The following is a 19,871-nucleotide window of genomic DNA, read 5'->3' as shown; positions in this document are numbered from 1 at the left end:
ACTTAGTCAGATGCCAAACACTGGGCACAACACAGGCCCCCTAAGCTAATATATAGCATGAATTACTTACAGGGTCAGACATAACACTAGCAAATGTAGGAAGGAGCAGTATGCAAAATAAATTTTTTTAAAAAGGCCTTAAGTAATCACCTAATAATGATGAAAACAGGGTAGGGAAGGAAGAAAGGAAGATGCACCAAAGAAAACACAATTCAATTCATTAACATAGATTTGCACTTTATTGTAATTTTGCATCCTGAGATAATAAAATTTTATATCTGACAAGTGAACAACGACAGAAGCAGCAGTGAAAGTTTCAGAGAGGCAGGTATCCCTCATTTTGGCACAGCTGTGTATAGGTTGAGTTCTTCCAGGGAAGTTACTCCCAAACTCAAGGGAGAAAAATGAATTCATTCCACAGGCTATGTAACAATACAAGATGCATGAAAGTTCTAGGTTTGAATGGACATATCCACTTTTATTTTTTTCTTGTAAAGCTGTTCCAACAGGAATCTTCTCCCAAAAAGAAGAAATCCTAGGCTTTTCAAACAGATGTTTTGATCAATGCCTGCTCTCTAGCTCCCAGGATTTCCTGTTTTTGCAGCTGAGATTCCTATTTGTATGTGGTTAGTCCAAGGATGGCAAACGAGCTTGCAGATTATATAATTTCAAACATCTGTAACTTGTTTCCAAGTTCGGGCATTAAAAAAATTTTACACTACTTGCTTACTAGAAAACTGTAAAATTAAGAAAATTAAGCCAAGATAAAACCAAACAAAATAAGCAGGAATAAAAGGAACATTTGAGGAATTATTGCCTTGACTCATCATGATGAGTTCATACACAGAACTACTTTGAGACTCAGAAATTGATACCTACTCCAATGCTAGAACATGACATGATAACACTTTCCACATTTGCAATCCTATATGTGTGTGCATATACACACCAAAATAAAGTAGCTCAGTTAGATCATTCTGAAACAGAAAAAACTGAAGGCAAATTCTAACCTGGAGTTATATAGCTCACTCCAGCCAACACACACTCACACTCACACACACACACAATCTAGCATTTTATTATTTAGGGACTGGGTAAGCAACCTGTGGAGAGGGTCAAATAATTTTAGTTCCTTTATAGAAGTGGCTCCCAACATTTCACCATAAGGATCCTTACATTATTCCTTCTCCACGTTTTCAAGTATTTTACTTACTAAATTGCATGTAATAATAGGCTTTCTCATATTTTTATTAATCAAAAGCATAACTGCAATTCACAGCTTCTGGTTAGCGTGTGATAACCAGTGTTAGACAGAATTGAAAAAATTTACGCAATATGCATGGAAATGCAATGTGTTAGTTGGTTTGTGCAGCAGGAATATTATGGGTAAATGTATGATTTCTAGTATACTTTTTGAATTAATGAAAAAGGTTCAAGGATGCTCCCACTGCTATCTTCATCTGCCCCAAGTTGGGAACCACTGGTTTACACTCACCTGCTTTTCCTCCCTAAATCAAGTATTAACATAACACAATTACCCATGTTAACACATAGGGGATTATTAACAAAATTTACTACAGAAAAAATAGATTAAGTGCAACACTCATTCTGTAGGGTTTGACAGAGAAAGAAAACATAAGAACATAGATTAAAAGGAATCTATTTAGAAATTACAAAATTATGATATCCAGTACATCTTTCAGTCAACTTCAAAAGCACATTAATATATGAAAAGATCCTCAATTCCCCTGTGAGGTAGGTCCAGATTATTGTCCCCACTTCCACAATGAGGACATGAGGTACAGAGGAATTAAGCAGCAGAGCTAAGAATTAAACCAGAAGTGACTTGGGTTTGAATTCCACACCACTTTTCTTTGCATCTAATATTATCAATTTGTTCCAACAGATCTTTTTGAGGATATGGAACTTAACAAGACACTGAAGCAGATATTGAATAGGATATAAAACTCTTTCCACATCAGTGTCAAAGCGGGTCCTCCCATATCTCCATTGTTGTCACAGCTATAATTCTTGCCCAAATACCAACTGCATAGTCAGATTCCACATAGGCAAAGCCCACAGACCTCAGTTCTCAGTTCCTAGGGAAACTACATTCTTTCTTATCACCATGGAGGTGCTGAGGTCTAGCAGACATCAGGTTCTTTGAGTCTGTGTGATAAGAACACACATCAGCTAGGAGCCAGTTGGCAAATCAAACTTTTACTGTGTGCAAGGCACTGTGAGAGTTTCCACCAAGGGTAGTACATCTGAGGAAAATCATTCTGGGATCCTGTAGAGAAAAAATTTCCTCAACATTCCTTGAATCACAGAATGTTAGGTGATCTCTAATTTTCTGTACAGTTCCAGGTTCAACCCCATGATTTCACAGATGAAGAGACTGACATGTAATTTAAGTGACTTGCCTGGAACCCATCATATTAGATCATTTTCTCAGATAGTACGACTCTGACAAAGTCTACAGAAATTGGAACACATTCTCAGGTTGCCATCATCAAAATGAAAAGACTGGCTTAGAATCAGGTGAGAGAAATTTGGAGCAAGATAAGAAAATATATATCTCCTTATTTTTAGTCCACATATTACATGAACAGGTATTATGAATAAAATCTATTCCTTTTCTGTGGAGAATTGCCCAATAGTTCACCATTTAAAGGAACTCGAACAATTTGACAATTGTTGCAAAATGGATTTTTTTCTAAAGCAGAGTTTTACAGGCATAAGAGGACCTAATTTCAATGAATTTGAGCATCTTATAATCAAATTAGCAAAAAGTATTTCCAATATGTGAAACTTCTCCAATTAAACGGGTGTATATATTTCTATATCCTCCTAGGTCAATATAATCATTTCTAATGAAATATTGTTTGGGGGCTTTATGTTCAAGTAATGAGGTTTATTTTAAGTGGTGGTTTATTTGTAAACAAAATTAAAATGCTAATGATTTTTTAAAGCTCTCATACATTTGAAAAAACCCTGTTTATTCGAAGGCATGCAAATGTTATGGAACTTCACTCAAATTACGAAAAAACAAGAATAAATTACATTAAAAATGGTAGAGTGCTAAATATCAGCACACTTTGATGAACTGTTCAGACATTAGTGTTTATAGGTCATAATAATATGAATAGTATGTGTATTAAATACTTAAGTCGGTTTGTTAGGGCTTCAATCAAAGACCATTGCTCTTCCAGAACCATGTTAAATTACATGTTTACTAGCATTAGAATCATACTACTTTTGTAAGTGACTGATAGTCCTGTTCTGTAATATTTTGTCACTAATAGATCACATGATTGGGGGAAAACAACAAAACAGGCTTTAAATAATAAACAGAAGAAATATAATATGCTAGTGAAATATTCTTATACTTTGTTGAAAAGGATGGTTTTAAATCTGATGATCTACCAATTCATTTGTTCTGCTTCCTTCAACATAAAACACTATTTTTGTTCAAAAAAGACAAGGCACTTCTCTACCTACTTCTAACATTTGACTACAATGGTCTCTTTCCCAAATTAATACAGGGGGTAGTGGGGAACAAAGAGCAGCTGAAAAAGTTAGAGCTTATTCCATTTTATACACAATTTAGGTGTTTAAAGGGGCAATGGGGGTGGAGATGCATAAGGGAAAGTTAGAGAAGGAATAATTTTAACTTGTAACCTCAAAGCTTTATATACTTTGGCAAATATATGTTATTTTCTCTGGAAACTATCACAGCAGGTTTTATAAAGGAATACTGTGTAACAAAGAAATTCAAAATTACTTCAATCTAAAAACAACTTTCACAAAAATATTTTACTAACTTGATTGAAATATCCAAGTACGTTCTATCCTGAGGATGAAAGAAAAAAAGGTCGATGGGGAGGAATTAATGACCACAGTGTGCTCTGTCATTTCAGCATTTACTGCTGCCAATTTCATTGAAAGGAAAACACCCCCCACCGCGCAAAGCACTCTAAAATACCTAATTGCTAATCAGCCCCCTCCAAAAAACAACAGTTTGGAAAAGCAGTCATATAAGAAAGAAAAAGAGAAAAGTGGGTATTTTCTGAGTAGTACAAGAAAATAAGATGAGCCAACCAGCATAATGAACAATAAAATAATAAATTTAAGAGTGACTAGAGCAGGTTTTAAAATTAAGTTTACATATGCTGCCAAATGATTTTTATGACAGATACTACTGTAACTTGAATTTTACTCTGTCACCTCCAGATGCACTTTATTCTTGTCTCAATATTAGTTTCATGGAAACAATTCACCACTTCCTGCTGTTCTTTGAGTAAAATCAAGTGTGATTCATACATGGCAGAAAAAGTTACTATGACTATTACATGGCCAAATTCTAATCCTAAATTTTACAGAAAAAGGGAGATCTTAAGGGTTGACACTTAAAAGTAATTATTCTATCCGTGATAATTAGACATTTTGTATTATGCTGGAAATAAATTTTGGTATTAAACTGTCACAGTTTGAAGCATAAACCTGATGATATTAGAAGGAACATAAACCACAGATACAATTTTTCCCTGACCTTAGCTATAAAACAAGACATTTGGTATGCATTCTCAGAGGTTTCCACCTTGTCTACAAAAATACACCTTCAATTTTGCAGCAGACAGACAAATGATATTTGCAGGCACACACAATACATTAAAAGTTAGAGATTCTGGGTGGCTGGGTGGCATGGGGGTAATGGGGCTCTACAGAGGGAGGTGAAAAACTGTGCAAACAATTACAATCATATATCAAATAGTGTCTCTTTTTTCCCTCTTTTACTGGTCCAGGACTGTGGATTTGAAATTAAGCATAAATTCTAAAAGTGGCTTTAAAAGGTTTGACCTTGCATGAAGAAATGATTATTCTCTTCACTGGGATGAATGTTTGCCTAAAAAAGTTTACTAAAAGCAATAAGAGTAAGATGATAAATAAAATATTATTCAGTCATAGATACTTTTAATTTATTTTTAGCACTATGAATTACAAATAATGCCTATATACAGGCATACATTTGCAGTTGAATTAACACAATATAAAGCTTTCATTATGTTAAAAATTCAAATTCTAGAAGAATTAGAGTGTGGTGCTCTCACTCATCTTAATTGTGAAGAGAAAGAGAGAAATATGCACATACCAATAAAAAGGCTACATGTGTGGTGAATTTATAAACTAAAATACTTTTGTCTAAAACTTGTCTTTCCTCATTAATAATATCCAAATGTTTAAAAAAGATCCTCAAAAAGAGGATTAAGAGTATTTTATCAATTATGAATCAGCCACTATATATCCTTTAGTACAGCTTCTCAATTAGCTCTTCCTCTTTCCCAAAGTAAAATATCAGAAATCCAGAAAGAGGTTAGCAGTGGCTTTCGTGGGTCTAGACAGCTCCCAAGGCATCTGAAATCTTGAAACACTTTTTAAAGATCATAATTGTGTGTATTTTCAAATGAGGGAAAAGATACATAAAGGGAAATAAATGAGGACAGTGAGGCTGTGAAATGTGTCACATGTCAAATGAATTCTTTTAGGGGTGGGAGTGGAGGACAAAATGGGAATTTATTGAATTAAACGAAAAAAATAAGGTTCTTGGTTTCAGGTGCAATGCAGAATATCTCAGACAATGATTTCAATTTTAATCCACTCATTACAAAGGGCAACCCTGCCCTACACCTGAAATTTTTAACATACTTATTACGGCTTTGCCATAAAACAGCATGTTAACAGTCTATACATTCAAAAGGATGCTTGCAAACTTCATTCATATTAAAATCTATGCAGAATTGTTGGCAATACAGTAAGAGTAATATTACATTCTGTAAACCATGGCATATCACATTTTACATTATGCAAAGAGAGAATATTTACAAGTCTTTAGGAGTTTAAATATTTTATCCACTAACATAAGTGATAACTTAGCAAAGTGCAGGACAAAACCAGTGCTATTAATTGCATGTCCTTTAAAAGCAGGTAAGGGTAAAATCATTTCTAAAAGCTACCAAAAGCTTATTTACATATGTCCAGTAAGGGATTATAGAGCAATAAGTAGCCTAGAAAAATGATGCATATGTAGAAACAGTGAGTATGAAAATTATAAGGCAGCATGCTCAGAACAAGTTTTTGTTTTCCAAACACCAGCACTGATGTTTTATCTTTAGTGGCAACTATATATATATACATATGTGTGTGTGTGTATTTATTTAAAAATTGAGAGTGCAAAACACAAGCCTCATTTAACAACAAAAAAAAGATGTGCAAATTTTCTTCTGAAACCAACACAAATAAAAGAGTGAGGAGAACATTCTACCGTTATAAAGAATAAGTTGAACACAGCAAAGGAGACCATCTTCATTCCAAAATCATCTACAAGGCACTAAGGGTAGGAAATGACAGGTAACACAGAAGTGACCGAATAAAATTCCTCAGTCAGGTCGGAATATGGGATATTTTGGTAAGAACTCTATTAGTATTACCTGCAAAATAAAAACAAACAAGAATATATTGGCAAAATACTTTTCATTTACTATAACATAATAACTCAGAAAGTCTATAATCATTTTTCACAGGACTACATTTTGGTCCTATACTATAAAGTAAGTGATATATATAAAACAGTTAAAAACGAACTCACTATAAGTTATCATTAGATTGGCAATGAAATTAAACTGGCTAACTAACATAACTACTTATTGTAGCTAATGGGTTTTATTACCTGATTTGCAATAACTATTTGTTTAGGTGCAGAAAAGCAAACCGTATCACATTATTTTGTCCTTCCCCACCCTGCCCCTCCTTTTTCTAGGAAAGTGGAAGAGATTAAAATAGTGTTATACAGATTAGAAAAAATACTTTTACCTATATTACATCTATATATATTTCAATTAAAGCAGCTGATATTGGTAGAGCATTACTATCTTTTACAAGTTGTTTGTAAAAAAATAATAAAGTGTCCAAATGGATTGATTAATAAAAACCTATTTATAAACTTATATACATTTAATACACAAATTTATATAAGTTTAGTATATAAATTCAGAATAGCTTATATAAGGTTTTATCTATAGTGAATTTTAGATTTGTGGTCATTTGCACATTTTTTCCAAAACTATTCAAAGTGGAGAAAGATACCATAATAATCCTTATTCATGAAATGGAAATGGAATGTTTATTATTAAATATATACTGCATGTCAGCAACTTGAAGCTTGGATAAATTTCATATTCTTTTGAATATTAATGATGCTGAATTTATCACATTGGCTATATGTGAATTTATGTTTTATGATTAAGATTGCATAGCTTTCAGTAAAAAAATATTGGAAGCTACAGTATTTTCACTGAAAATTAAATGTCAGCTAAGGAAAAAAAAAAGCAATAAGTATGAATCTGGAATTCAGAAGTCAATTCCTATTTTATGCAAATTTTGACAAGATTACATTTAGAAATAGTTTCGTGCAACAGCAGTTGTACCCGTCGCCAGATGCAATGGTTTGCACCTACATTAAAAGAAGATCAAGGCTGTGCAATGTTTTCATTTGAGCACACTAGCTGAGATTTTTCTAAGATGTAAATATTGCTAGCTTTCAAGATATTTTGTGCTGGCTACAAATCTAAAGAAGGTGGGAGGAAACCTCTATGTTTCAACTTACAAAAGTTCAGGGTGAGGAGAAAAAAGGTAGAAGGAAGATCTGACAAATGATAAACATAGTAAACCGTAACATTTAGGATGGAATCCAAAAAATGTAATTGAAAACGACTGCATACTTACATACTCCATCATATTGCTAGTTTCGCATTTCCTTTTAGTCAACTTCCAGTGCAAAGCAAGCTAAGAAAGTAGAGTTTGTTAAGAATTTTGATATCAATTTATACTAATTATTATTGATATATTTGAATAAATCACTGAAAACAATTCAGAAATAAGTGTAAGATATAAAACATAGCGTTTAAAAATACCTTGTAAAGAATATACATTAAAAATTGAGTATTATTTCTCTAATCTATTCTTTGTGGCCTGAAAAATTCTCATTCTTTCAATTTAATAATGCAAATATATAAATGGGGCACTTATTTGCTTCAACTTTCTTACCTTGTGATATAATCTGTTATTTTCCCATTCTAATAACTTCTGAATTGATCTTCTGGTCTAAGAGAAAGAAGACTTTGTTACAAGATGAATTGAAGAGCTTTGTAAACTATCTGTATCTATATTTTTCTGCTTACTCATAAAATTCTATTATTTTCTCCTCTTGTTTTTCTATTAGAAATCAGAAAAAAAGAATGTAACTGACAGAAACTGCTAAAAGAGGAGCAATATTTTGGATGATTATTATACTGTTATAATAAGCACCCCCCATGTACCGATTCACACATATATGGGATTTTAATATATGCTTTTCAAAATGAAATATATATAAACTACTCTGTAAATATATATAAACTACTCTGTGTTGTGAGTCCATTCACTGGAGTATTGTGAAAACATTACCAATACTGCTAGTAGTTCCTTTATGGACCTAATCTACATTTTCATTTACCTTTTCACAGGGTTACTTTTTCAATATACACATAGTATGCCAAACTAATAGGATTCCTCATAGAAAGTTTTCCTATCAGAGTTCCTAGCACAATGCCTGCCATATAGTAGTCAGTCAAGGTCTATAGGCTGAATAAAGCAAGCCAACATATATCAGAATTTCCACTGAAAAGAATATGTTAAAAACAGTCAGTCATAAAACTTGTATTTAGAGGAATAAATATAAACCAGAGAAGCAATACTGTAGTAAATAGGGGGACAGAGGCTGAGTTTCTCCATTTGGAGTGCATGTATTTTGTAGAGAGTAAGAAAAGTTTGCAAAACCTTCAAAAACATTAAAATAAAAGATTATTAGGCATTTTTAATTCTTATTGGAAAAGTTTAATAAGGTTTCTGATTTTAAAAAAGGCTAGTAGCCATGGTTAAATTTTACAACTACTCCTAAAATTAAATGATTTGCAAAATCAGACTATATCTGAAATGATTTCCAAAGCACCAACATAAAAAATCTATTCTACCTGTTCAACTATGTAAGATAACAATCAATGGCAATTATATTCAGTTCATTTACAGTGGGCCAGATCAGCGACAATGCCAGCAAGAGAATAGCGGGGTCATTGTACTTGATGAAATCTCTCTAAACAAAATCAGATGGGTAACAAATAAAGAGACTGAATTAGTAATCATAAATCATTCCCCAAAGAAAAACTCAGACTCAGATGGCTTTAATGATGAATTCTACCAAACAGTTAAAGAAAAAATAATACCATGAATATAAACACAAAATTCTCAACAAAATACTAAGCAAACTGAATCTAGCAACATATGAAAAAGATTATACATCATTATCAAGTGGAGTTTATCCCAAGAACACAAAAATAAATTGACGTAATACATTATATTAATAGAAGAAAGAACAAAATCCACATGATCGTCTTTATAGGTTTAGAAAAAACATTGGAGAAAATCCAATATGCATTCACGATAAAAATCCTAAGAAAACTAGGAATAAAAGGAAAGTTCCTCAACCTGATAAAGGGCATCAATGAAAAACCTACAGCTAACATCATACTTAATGGAGACTAAATGTTTTCCTCTTGAGATTAGGAACAAGACAAGGATGTCTCTTCCCATTACTTTTATTCAACATTGTATTAAAAGTTATAGCCAGGGCAATTAGACAAAAGTAAAAGGCATCCAGATTGGAAAAGAAAAAGTGAAACTGGGTTCATTTGCAGGCAACGTGATCTTGCATGGAGAAAACCCTAAAGAATTCACTAAAACACTACTAGAACAAATAAATTCAGCAAGTTTGCAGGAAACAAGATTGTGGTAGGTAGAATTCTGGCCCCCATGATCTTCACTCTCTGGAGTTACACCTGTGAATATGTTACATTACATTGCAAAAGAGATGTTACAGATGTAATTAAAGTTATTAATCATTTGGCTTTAAAATAGGGAGATTATCCTGGATTACTTTGGTGGACCCAACGTAATTCCATCAACCTTTAAAAGCAGAGAGCTTTTACTGGCTGATGGAAGGATAAGTAGAGGAGTTTGAAGCACAAGAAGGACTCAAACCACCATTGCTGGCTTTAAGACGGAAAGGGCCACATAGAAAGGATAAGAAAGAAATTATTTCTGCCAAAACCTGAATGTTCTTGGAAGTAAATTCTTTCCCAGAATCTCCAGAAAGAAATTCAGCCCTGCCAGCACCTTGATTTTGGCCTTGTGAGATCCTAATAAGAGAACCCAAGTGAGCCATGCTGTGCTCAAACCTCTGACTATGAAATAATAAAAGGTTTTTAAGCCATTGTTTGTGGAAATTTGTGACACTAGGTAGAAAAGTAATACAAAGATCAACACATAAAAATCAATTGTATTTCTACAAACTAGTAATGAACAATCTGAAAATGAAAGTAAAAGACCAATTGCATTCACAATAGAATTAAGAATAAATTATTTAGGGGTAAATTTAACAAAAGAACTACAAGACTCGTAAACTGAAAACTAAAAATCATTGCTAAAATAAATTAAAGAAGAGGTAAAAAAATGGAAAGATATCCCATGCTCATGAATCAGAAGACTCATGTAATGGCATTTACAACAAATGGTGCTTGGACAATTGGCTGTTCTAAAGAAAAACAATGAACTCAGACCCTTATCTCACATCATGCACAAAAATTAACTCAAAATGGATCAAAGACCTAATTGTAAGAGGTGAAACTTTAAAACAAGTAGAAGAAAACAAAGGAGTACATCCTTGTGATCTTGAGTTAGGCAAAGCCCTCTTAGATATGATACAAAAAGCATAAGCAAGAAAACTTTAAGTGATAAATTTGACTTAATCAAAATTTAAAAACTTTTGTTTGTCAAAGATAACATCAAGAAAGTGAGAGCCCTTTCAGAATGGCCATGTAAGGACCTTAGGGAAATCTCTTCCCTGGAGTGACAACTATTAAGCTAATCGGTATTAGCAAGGACAAACATTCAAATGTTCCAGAGATTGATCAAAGGGCTTACAACATATTAAGAAGTATTTATTCAACAAAATTTATGGAAAATAGGTAAGAACAGTGGGAGGTCTTGGTTTTGGAGCTAGGAACTACACCCGTATCTCCACTGCTCTGCCTTGTCAAAGAACTGTTTTAGCAAGCTTGGGAGCTGATTGGCAGGCAGTTCCCAGATCTCCCAGCTCTCTGGAGTGGAATAGCTCTTCTGGGTAGTTTCGGCAGATGGTGAAAATAGGTAGATTCTATTTTCCATAGCTCTGTGTGGCAGAAGGTCTATATCAAGTGGGTAGTGGCAGCAGGGCAGCACCCATTTCCCTATCCCCAATTTCTCCAATATAGGCAGGACAGTTGGTGAAAAGTGCAGTCCCCCTTTCTGGTACACATCTGTGTGGTGGGAGAGCTGATAAACTTGCTTGACAACTAAGTGGCAGTTCCCATCTTCCCAGCTTCCTAGGGCAGACATATTCTGGGTAGATCTGACAGATGGTGAATGTTAGCCACCCTCCTGGCTCTGGGCTAAAAACAATCCCAAAGGTAACATCACATTAAATGGTGACAGACTGAAAACTTTTCCCCTAAGAGAGGAAGAAGACAATGATGCTCATGTTTGCCACTTCTATTCAATATATTACTGGAAATTCTAGACAGAGCAATTAGGCAAGAAAAGAAATAAAAGCATCCAAATCAGAAAGGAAGAAGTAAAATTATGTCTGTTTGCAGGTGACATTACCCTATGTGTAGAAAATCCTAAAGAATCCACAAAAAATCTGTTAGAGCTGACAAACAAATTCAGTAACGTTTCAGGATACAAAATTAACATGTAAAACTCAGCTGTACTTCTATAAAATAACAGTAAACAATTCGAAAAAGAAATTAAGAAAGCAATTACATTTACAATAGCATCAAAAAGAATAAAATACTTAATAATAAACTTAAGCAAGGAGGCAAAAGTCTTGTATATAGAAAACTGCAAAACACTACTGGAAGAAATTAAAGACCTAAATAAACGCAAAGACATCCTGTATTCATGGATTGGAAAACAATATTGTTAAGATGACAGTATTATTCAAAATGATCTATAGATTCAATGCAATCCTTATCAGAATCTAAGTGACTCTTTTTGTAGAAATAGAAAAACCCATCTTAAAATTTGTATGGAATCTCAAGAGACCCCTATTAGCCAAAACAATCTTTCACATGAGGAACAAACATGAAAGACTCACATTTCCTGATTTTAAAACTTACTACAAAGCAACAGTAGCCAAAAAAACATGGTACTGGCATAAAGACAGACATACAGACCAATGGAATAGAATATAGAACCCAAAATAAACACTCAAATATATGGTCAACTGATTTTTGACAAGAGTGCCAACTACTCAATGGGGAAAAAGGATAGACTTTTCAATAAACATTGCAAGTAAAACTGGATATCCATATGCAAAATAATTAAGTTGGATCCTAAACTTACACTATACAAAAAATTAACTCAAAATGGATCAAAGAACTAAATTTAAGAGCAAAACTATAAAAGTCTTAGAGGAAAACATAGGAGACAATTTTCACGACACTGGATTTTGCAATGATTTCTTGGATATGACACTGAAAGCAAAGGCAGAAAAGGGGAAAATAGTTTAACTGCATTTTATCAAAATCAACAACTTTTATGCATCAAATGACACTATCAAGAGAGTGAAAAGACCACAAAATGAGATAAAATATTTGCAAACCATATATCTGATAAGGGATTAATGACCAGACCACATAAAAACTCCCATAACTCAGCAACAAATAAACAAACAGCCTAGTTAACAAAATGAGCAAAGTACCTAATATACAAATGGATAATAAGCAGATGTAAAAACACTCAACATCATTAATCATTAGGGAAATGGAAATCAAAACCACAATGAGATACTACTCCACACCCATTAGAGTGGCTATTATCAACAAAATAGAAAATAACGAATGTTGGTGAGGATCTGGAGAAACTGGAATCCTTGTACACCACTGATGAGAAAGTAAAATGGTGCAGCTTCAATGGAAGACAGTTTGGTGGTTCCTCAAAAAGCTAAACAATTACCATATGATCCAGGAATTCTACTGCTAGGTATATACCCAAAGGAACAAAAAGTAGGGACTTGAACAGACAGTATGGCAATGTTGAATGCAGTATTTAAATAGCCAAAATGTGGAAAGTACTGAGGTGTTCATCAGCAGCTGAGTGGATAAACAAAATGTGGTATATACATAGAATGGACTGTCATTCAGCAATAAAAAGGAATGAAGTTCTGAAACATGCTATGACATGAATGAACCTTTAAGACATTATGCTAAGTGAAATAAGCTAAGTGAAATAGTGCCAGGACAAATATGGAATTATTCTACTTATATGAAGTATCTAGGATAGGCAAATTTGTAGAGACAGAAAGTGGATTAGAGGTTACCAGGGTCCGAGGTGGGGGGAATGAGGAGTTACTACTTAATGGCTACAGAGTTTCTGTTGGGATAATGAAAAAGATTTGGAAACAGGTAGTGGTAATTATTACACAACGTTGTCAACATAATTAATGCCACTGAATTGTACACTTAAAAATGGGTAAAATGGTAAATTTTACATTATGTTTATTTTATCACAATAAAAAAAAACCCAGTGACCAACTAGAAACCAAGAAAGGATGTTGTCAGCTGACCAAAAATTTAAGGAATTTCCATATGATAGCCTCCAATGAAAGAATTGAACTCTAAAAAATTAAAGGCTGATTGCAGATATCTTGTTATAGAGGTGCAGAATCCTGGAAAAGAAGAAAAAATTAATTTGAAGTAACTTTAAATGTGCATAGCAAGGAGGACATATGCACCAAAAATTCAGATTCTCACAATAAAGGAATATAATATGTCATGTCATGACCAGAAATAAAAAAAGAATTAAAGGAAATTACGTCAATGTCTCATTAAACAGAGAATATCTACAAGGAGAGAGAAATTAGTAAAAAGAATCAAATGGAATTCTGGAGTTGAGGAGTACAATAACGGAACCAAACAATTCAGGATCAGGGTAAAAGAGTGGATTTGAGCTGGAATAATCATCGGTGAACTTTAAGATAGATCAAAAGATATTATGCAATCTCAAGAGCACAGAGAAAACAGAATAAAGGGAAATGAGTACAGCCTCAGAGAAATGTTAGACATCATTAAGTGCACCAACATACATATATTCAGAGTACCAGGAAAAGAAAAGAGTATGAATAAAACAGAAGAAACATTTAATGAAATAATGGCTGAACACTTCCCAAATTTAATCAAAAGTATTAATCTACACATCCAAGAAGCTCAAGTAACTCCAAGTAGAATAAACACAGGGAGATCCATAACAGACACATCACAGTAAAATGTTAAAAGCCACAGAATAGTAGAAAATCTTGAAAGCAGCAAGACAAAAATGACATCACTTATAAGGAAACTAGAATAAGATTAACAGCTGACTTCTCACTAGAAACAATGTAGGGCAGAAGACAGTGAGATAACAAATTGTAAGTGATGAAAGAAAAAAGACTGTCAACCATGAATCCTATATGCATCAAAATTAATTTTAAAAAATGAAGGTAATCCATTTAGGCATGGAAGGAGCTTGGAAGTTATCTCTCATGCCCACACATCATGATAAAAACCCTGAACAACCTTCCTCTTAGATTCATCAGAGAAGAGAGGTCATAGGACACACCAGTGCTTTCAAAATTGAAGAGAGAGACAGATGAACAAAAAGAAGCACAATTTACCAGCATAGAAATGCAGGAGAGGAAAACTCTGTGGGAATCAACACTAGGGTAGCAGAACCCGAACTTTAAATGCTGAATTGCTGGAAGTTCAGTGGGGACAAGTTTGAGGGTTAAGAATTCTAAGGAGGCCCAGTCTTGGGGGAGAATCCCAAACTTTTATTAGTTTTATTACCAGGAGCCCAATCAGGTTCTCACAGAGATTGGAGAAAAAGCCCCTAATCCTTCTAGCAGGGGAAGGGATAGGGCAGTCACTTTTAAATACGTCCAAAACATTCTGTTCTTCTTAACAAAGCCTGCTCGCAAGAGAAACTGCTGAAACAGATCATAACCTACTGGGGTTTTACAAGAGCCTAACCAATATTGGGGAAAGGAAATACACAACTCTAGCACCCTCTAGCCTTCCTGTCCTACCTAAAAGGGCAAATGAAACAAAATTGAGAAGCACTTGTGAAGGGCACAGCCCACAGGCACAGGCTCACTAAAAAACTTAGGCATAATCATAGCACTATAGAACACTTCCAGTACTCGAACACCTTACCACTACATCAAAAGGTTTCTGTATCATAATATGGGAATACCACTGAAAGGATTGTGCATCTCAGATGATATCTAAGATGTCTCTAGGGAAATCCAAAGAAACTAGGCCAGACAAAAACAAGGACACTGGGGAAAGTTTAGCCTCCAACACCAACAGATACAGCAAACAGTAAACACTGCAAAGTCCTAGCCAGAAAAATATAAAATCTCACTTTAAAGATCTGTTTACCTCAGTTTCTTTCACCTAGTACATCACGTGTAGTTTTCAAACAAAAATTAGAAGTCACACCAAAAGACAAAAGAAAACAGTTTGAAAAGACAGAGTAATCATCAGAACCAGACTCAGAAATGACAGAGAGGTTCAAATTATCAGACTGAGAATATAAGTCAACTAAGATTAATATGCTATATGCTGTAACGCAAAAAGTGGACAACATGAAAGAACAGACGGATAATGTTAGCAGAGAGATGGAAATTGTGAGAAAAAATCAAAAGGAAATGGTAGAAAGCCAAAATACCATAACAGAAATGAAGAATGCCTTTGATGGGCTCATCAGCAGACTGGACGTGGCTGAGGAAAGCATCAGTAAAGATCGAAGACACATCAATAGAAACTTCCAAAACTAAAATAAAAGGAAAAAAAATGAATACCACAGAACTATGGGACAATTACAAAAAGAGCAATAGATACTTTAATAGAAATACCAGAAGGTAAAGACAGAAAGGAAGAGATGACACGAATACAAAGTTAATATACTGAAGTAATTTGGTTTCTTATATGAGCAATGAATAAATGGAATTTGAAATAAAAAATACAATACCATTTACATTCTCCTCCCAAAAGTTGAAATACTCAGGAATAAATCTAATAAAATATATATAACATGTATATGAGGAAAACTATAAAACTCTAATGAAAGAAATCAAAGAATATCTAAATGAATGGAGAGAGAGTCCATGAACATGGATAGGAAGACTCAATATTGTCAAGATGTCACTTCTTCCTAACGATCTATACAGTCAACACAATCTCAAACAAAATCCCAGAGTTACTTTGTAGATATTGACAAACTGATTCTAAAGTTTATGTGGAAATGCAAAATACCCAGAATAGCCAACACAATATTGAAGGCAAATGAAGTCAGAGGACTGACATTACCCAATCTCAAAACTTACTATAAAAACCATGAGGTCCAGAAGCAGTGAGATGACATATTTAAAGTATTGAAAGAAAAACTACCATCCAAGAATTCTATATTTGGCAAAACTATCAAAAAAAAAGGAGAAATTAAGACACTCCCAGATAAACAAGCACTGAGGGAGTTCATCACTATTAGAATTGCCTGTAAGAAACGCTAAAGAGAGTCCTTCAGCCTGCAAGGAAAGAACACTAGACAATAACTCAAGCCATATGATGAAATAAAGAACATGAGTAAAAGTAACTGCAAAAATAAGTATAAAAGCCAATATTGTTGCATTTTGTTTTTGAATGCCTCTTTTCTTCCTATATGATTTACAAGATAAATGCACAAAATGATACTTATAAATCTATGTTAATGGGCATACAATATATAAGATGAAATTTGTGATAAAAACATATATGGGGAGGTATGGAGATATATAAGAGGAAAGTTCGTATACTATTAAAGCTAAGGTGGTATTAATTCAAACTAGTGTGTTGTAAGTCTAAATGTTAATTATAATCTCCAGGGTAACAACTAAGAAAATAATTTAAAAATATACAAAAAGGAAATGAGAAGGTACATGGTACACCACAAAAATCAATTAAATATAAAATAAGGAAGTAATGGTGTAATTGAGTAAAAAAAGATATCACATAAGGAAAGCAAATAGCGAAATGGCAGAAGTCCTCCCCTATCTGTTATGGACTGAATTATGTTCCTCCCAAATTGCTTTAAATGTAAACAGATTAAACTCTTAATTAAAAGGCAGAGAATTGCAGAATGGATTAAAAAATATGATCCATTTATATGCTGTCTACATGAGACTCAATTTAGATTCAAAGACACAAATAGGTTGAAAGTGAGAGGATGGAAAAAGATATTTCATGTAAAGAGGAACCAAAAAAACAGCTGAGGTGGCTATAATAATATCAGACAAAATAGATTTTAAGTAAAAAAAAATGTTACCAGAGAAAAAGATGGACAGCATATGTCTTAATATGCTCAGGCTGCCATAACAAAATACCATAGACTAGGCTTAAACAACAGACACCTATTTCTCACAGTTCTGAAGGATGGGAAGTCATAGATCAGAATGCCAGCATGATTGGTTGGGTTCTGGTGAGAGCTCTCTTTCTGGCTTGCAGATAGCTACCTTCTTGCTGTATCTTCACATGGTGGAGAAAGAGAGAGCAAGCTCTCTGTTCTTTTCTTATAAGGGCACTAATTTCATCATGAGGATCCCCCCCTCATGACTTCATCTAAACCTAATTAGCTCCCAAAGACCAAAATACCATCTATATCCAAATACCATCAGATTAGAGGGGAGGGCTTCGACATACGAATTTTGGGGGGATATAAACATTAATTCCATAACAGTATATATCGATAAAACATAAATAAATCAAGAAGAAATGACAATTATAAACATATACATAACTAACAACAGATCTGCAAAATACGTGAAGCAAAAACTGACAACAAAACCAAAGGGAGAAATATACAGTTCTATCTAACAGAGATTTCAACACCCACTGTCAATAATAGGTAGAACAACTAGGCAGAAGATCAATAAAGAAATACAGGACTTGAAAAACACTATCAACCAAGTAGACCTAACAGACATATACAGAATACTCCACTCCATAACAATATAATTCAAATTCTTCTCAAGTGTATGTGGAATATTCTCCAGGATAGGCTATATGTTATGACACTGAACAAGTCTCAATAAATTAAAAAAAATTAAAATCATACAAAGTATCTTCTCTAATAACAACAGAATGAAACTAGAAATCATAAGAGAAGGAAAACAAAATCATATTCATGTTGCGAAACTGAAAGAATATTCCCTTCCCTCTGAACATCCCTCTCAATTTAGCAAATATTATAGCAAAAATGGTAGAGGTTAAAAGTAATTTCAAATTTAAGGATAGTGGTGATATAAGAAATTTTTATATAGTGAAATATATGAGGAAACCATTCTGGTTTGAACTTGATTTGGCCTGAATTTATTTGAACCAAAGAAGCCTGATTTATGGCCTGTCAAACATACATTGTACATCTACTTTAATCATTACCCTAAAGTAAAGAATGTACTCTTTGAAGATACGGATTAATGCCTCCCTTCTTATGATGCCTGTACTCTTTGAAGATAAGTCTCTCTTCCCATGATGCCAGAGTCCTGTTGACTCACATCATATGTGCTAATCTGTAATGAACATTGCCTTGAGCCCTTGAAGGAAAGTACTCCTGTCATGCTTGATGTATGTATCTTTGTTTTGAAATGGTATATAACTGTGCTGAAAATCCTTCTTCTCCAGAGTGCTTTCTTCCCGTCTGAAGGCTGCAACTCCTAGGCTATGGTCCTCAGTTTGGCTCGAATAAAACTCTCTTCTCTTCTTTACTTAGAATGATTATTGATTATTTGTGTTGACATTTCTTGGTGTAGTCAGCAGGATTTCAGAGAAACCGACCTGAGACCAATTGGAGCCTACTTTGAACCAGCACGTGGTACCAGCACAGGCCCATTGTGCTCCCCCTGTCTTCACTGCACTCTTCTGATGTTTTGGTGGGTCCTCCTGAAATCCAGACCTCCTTACTCAAGTTGATGGTCCTGACTTTTATTCGAGCTGTTTTAGGTCTTGGGACATAATATCTTAAGGGTGTACTGGTACTTTTCCTAGGTAAGGGGAATCTAGGAGGAAATCTGGAGTGAACTGGGTTAGCTGATCCTTTTAATTTGGCTTTAAATTGGAAAACGTTTATGTTTATAAAGTCTGAATAAATGTTTGACAGCAAAATAAAAGGCTGAACTCGTTCAGCTCTGAAAAAAAGGGACACTTGCTCCCCCCAGCCACAAGGCATTCTCAAGTGACTGAGAACCTAGTGGAAGTGTCTTAGGTCAATCATCATGACGTGCAGTAGTCCCATAGGAAACTCTATTGTGATTGTTCACATTAAATAATTAATGGATCATTCAGAGACACACACCTAAGGATTGCTCATCCAGTGCTCTGAGACCCCCCGGCAGTTTTAGACTGCTGGAGGGAGAAACTGAGACATGATAAGAGAGTGTTCACAGCCTTTTAGGAAGTGACACTAACAAGTAGCATGGTTTTGACCCAATACACTGCCCTTAGGAATTGTTCAGAGTTTATATTAAAACAAAACTAAAAGAAAATGGGAAACCGTGCTTCGAAAGCTGATAAGCTCCCAGATGGACAGCCACTCACTGAAACTCTGGCTGGCTTTATATACAATACATACAGAGCCTTTACTAGCAAGTACTTAACAAAATGGGAGAATCT

General features: G+C 34.1%; 1 protein-coding gene across 1 annotated transcript in view; it reads right to left on the bottom strand.

Moving 5' to 3' along the window:
* Positions 1-220: 220 nt before the first annotated feature.
* The window catches only part of CHIC1 (cysteine rich hydrophobic domain 1), a 57,680-nt gene continuing 38,029 nt past the window's right edge, over positions 221-19,871 (bottom strand). The window contains exons 4-6 of the mRNA XM_070605763.1: positions 8,104-8,160; positions 7,783-7,842; positions 221-6,488 (exon numbers count right to left, since the gene is read on the bottom strand). Coding sequence (XP_070461864.1) covers positions 6,438-6,488; positions 7,783-7,842; positions 8,104-8,160 — 168 coding nt within the window. The 3' untranslated portion in view covers positions 221-6,437. The remainder of the gene's footprint in view (positions 6,489-7,782; positions 7,843-8,103; positions 8,161-19,871) is intronic.

This window comes from Equus przewalskii, chromosome X (genome assembly GCF_037783145.1).
Source record: "Equus przewalskii isolate Varuska chromosome X, EquPr2, whole genome shotgun sequence".
NCBI classification, from domain to species: Eukaryota; Metazoa; Chordata; class Mammalia; order Perissodactyla; family Equidae; genus Equus; species Equus przewalskii.
This window is presented reverse-complemented; position numbering and strand designations above follow the sequence as displayed.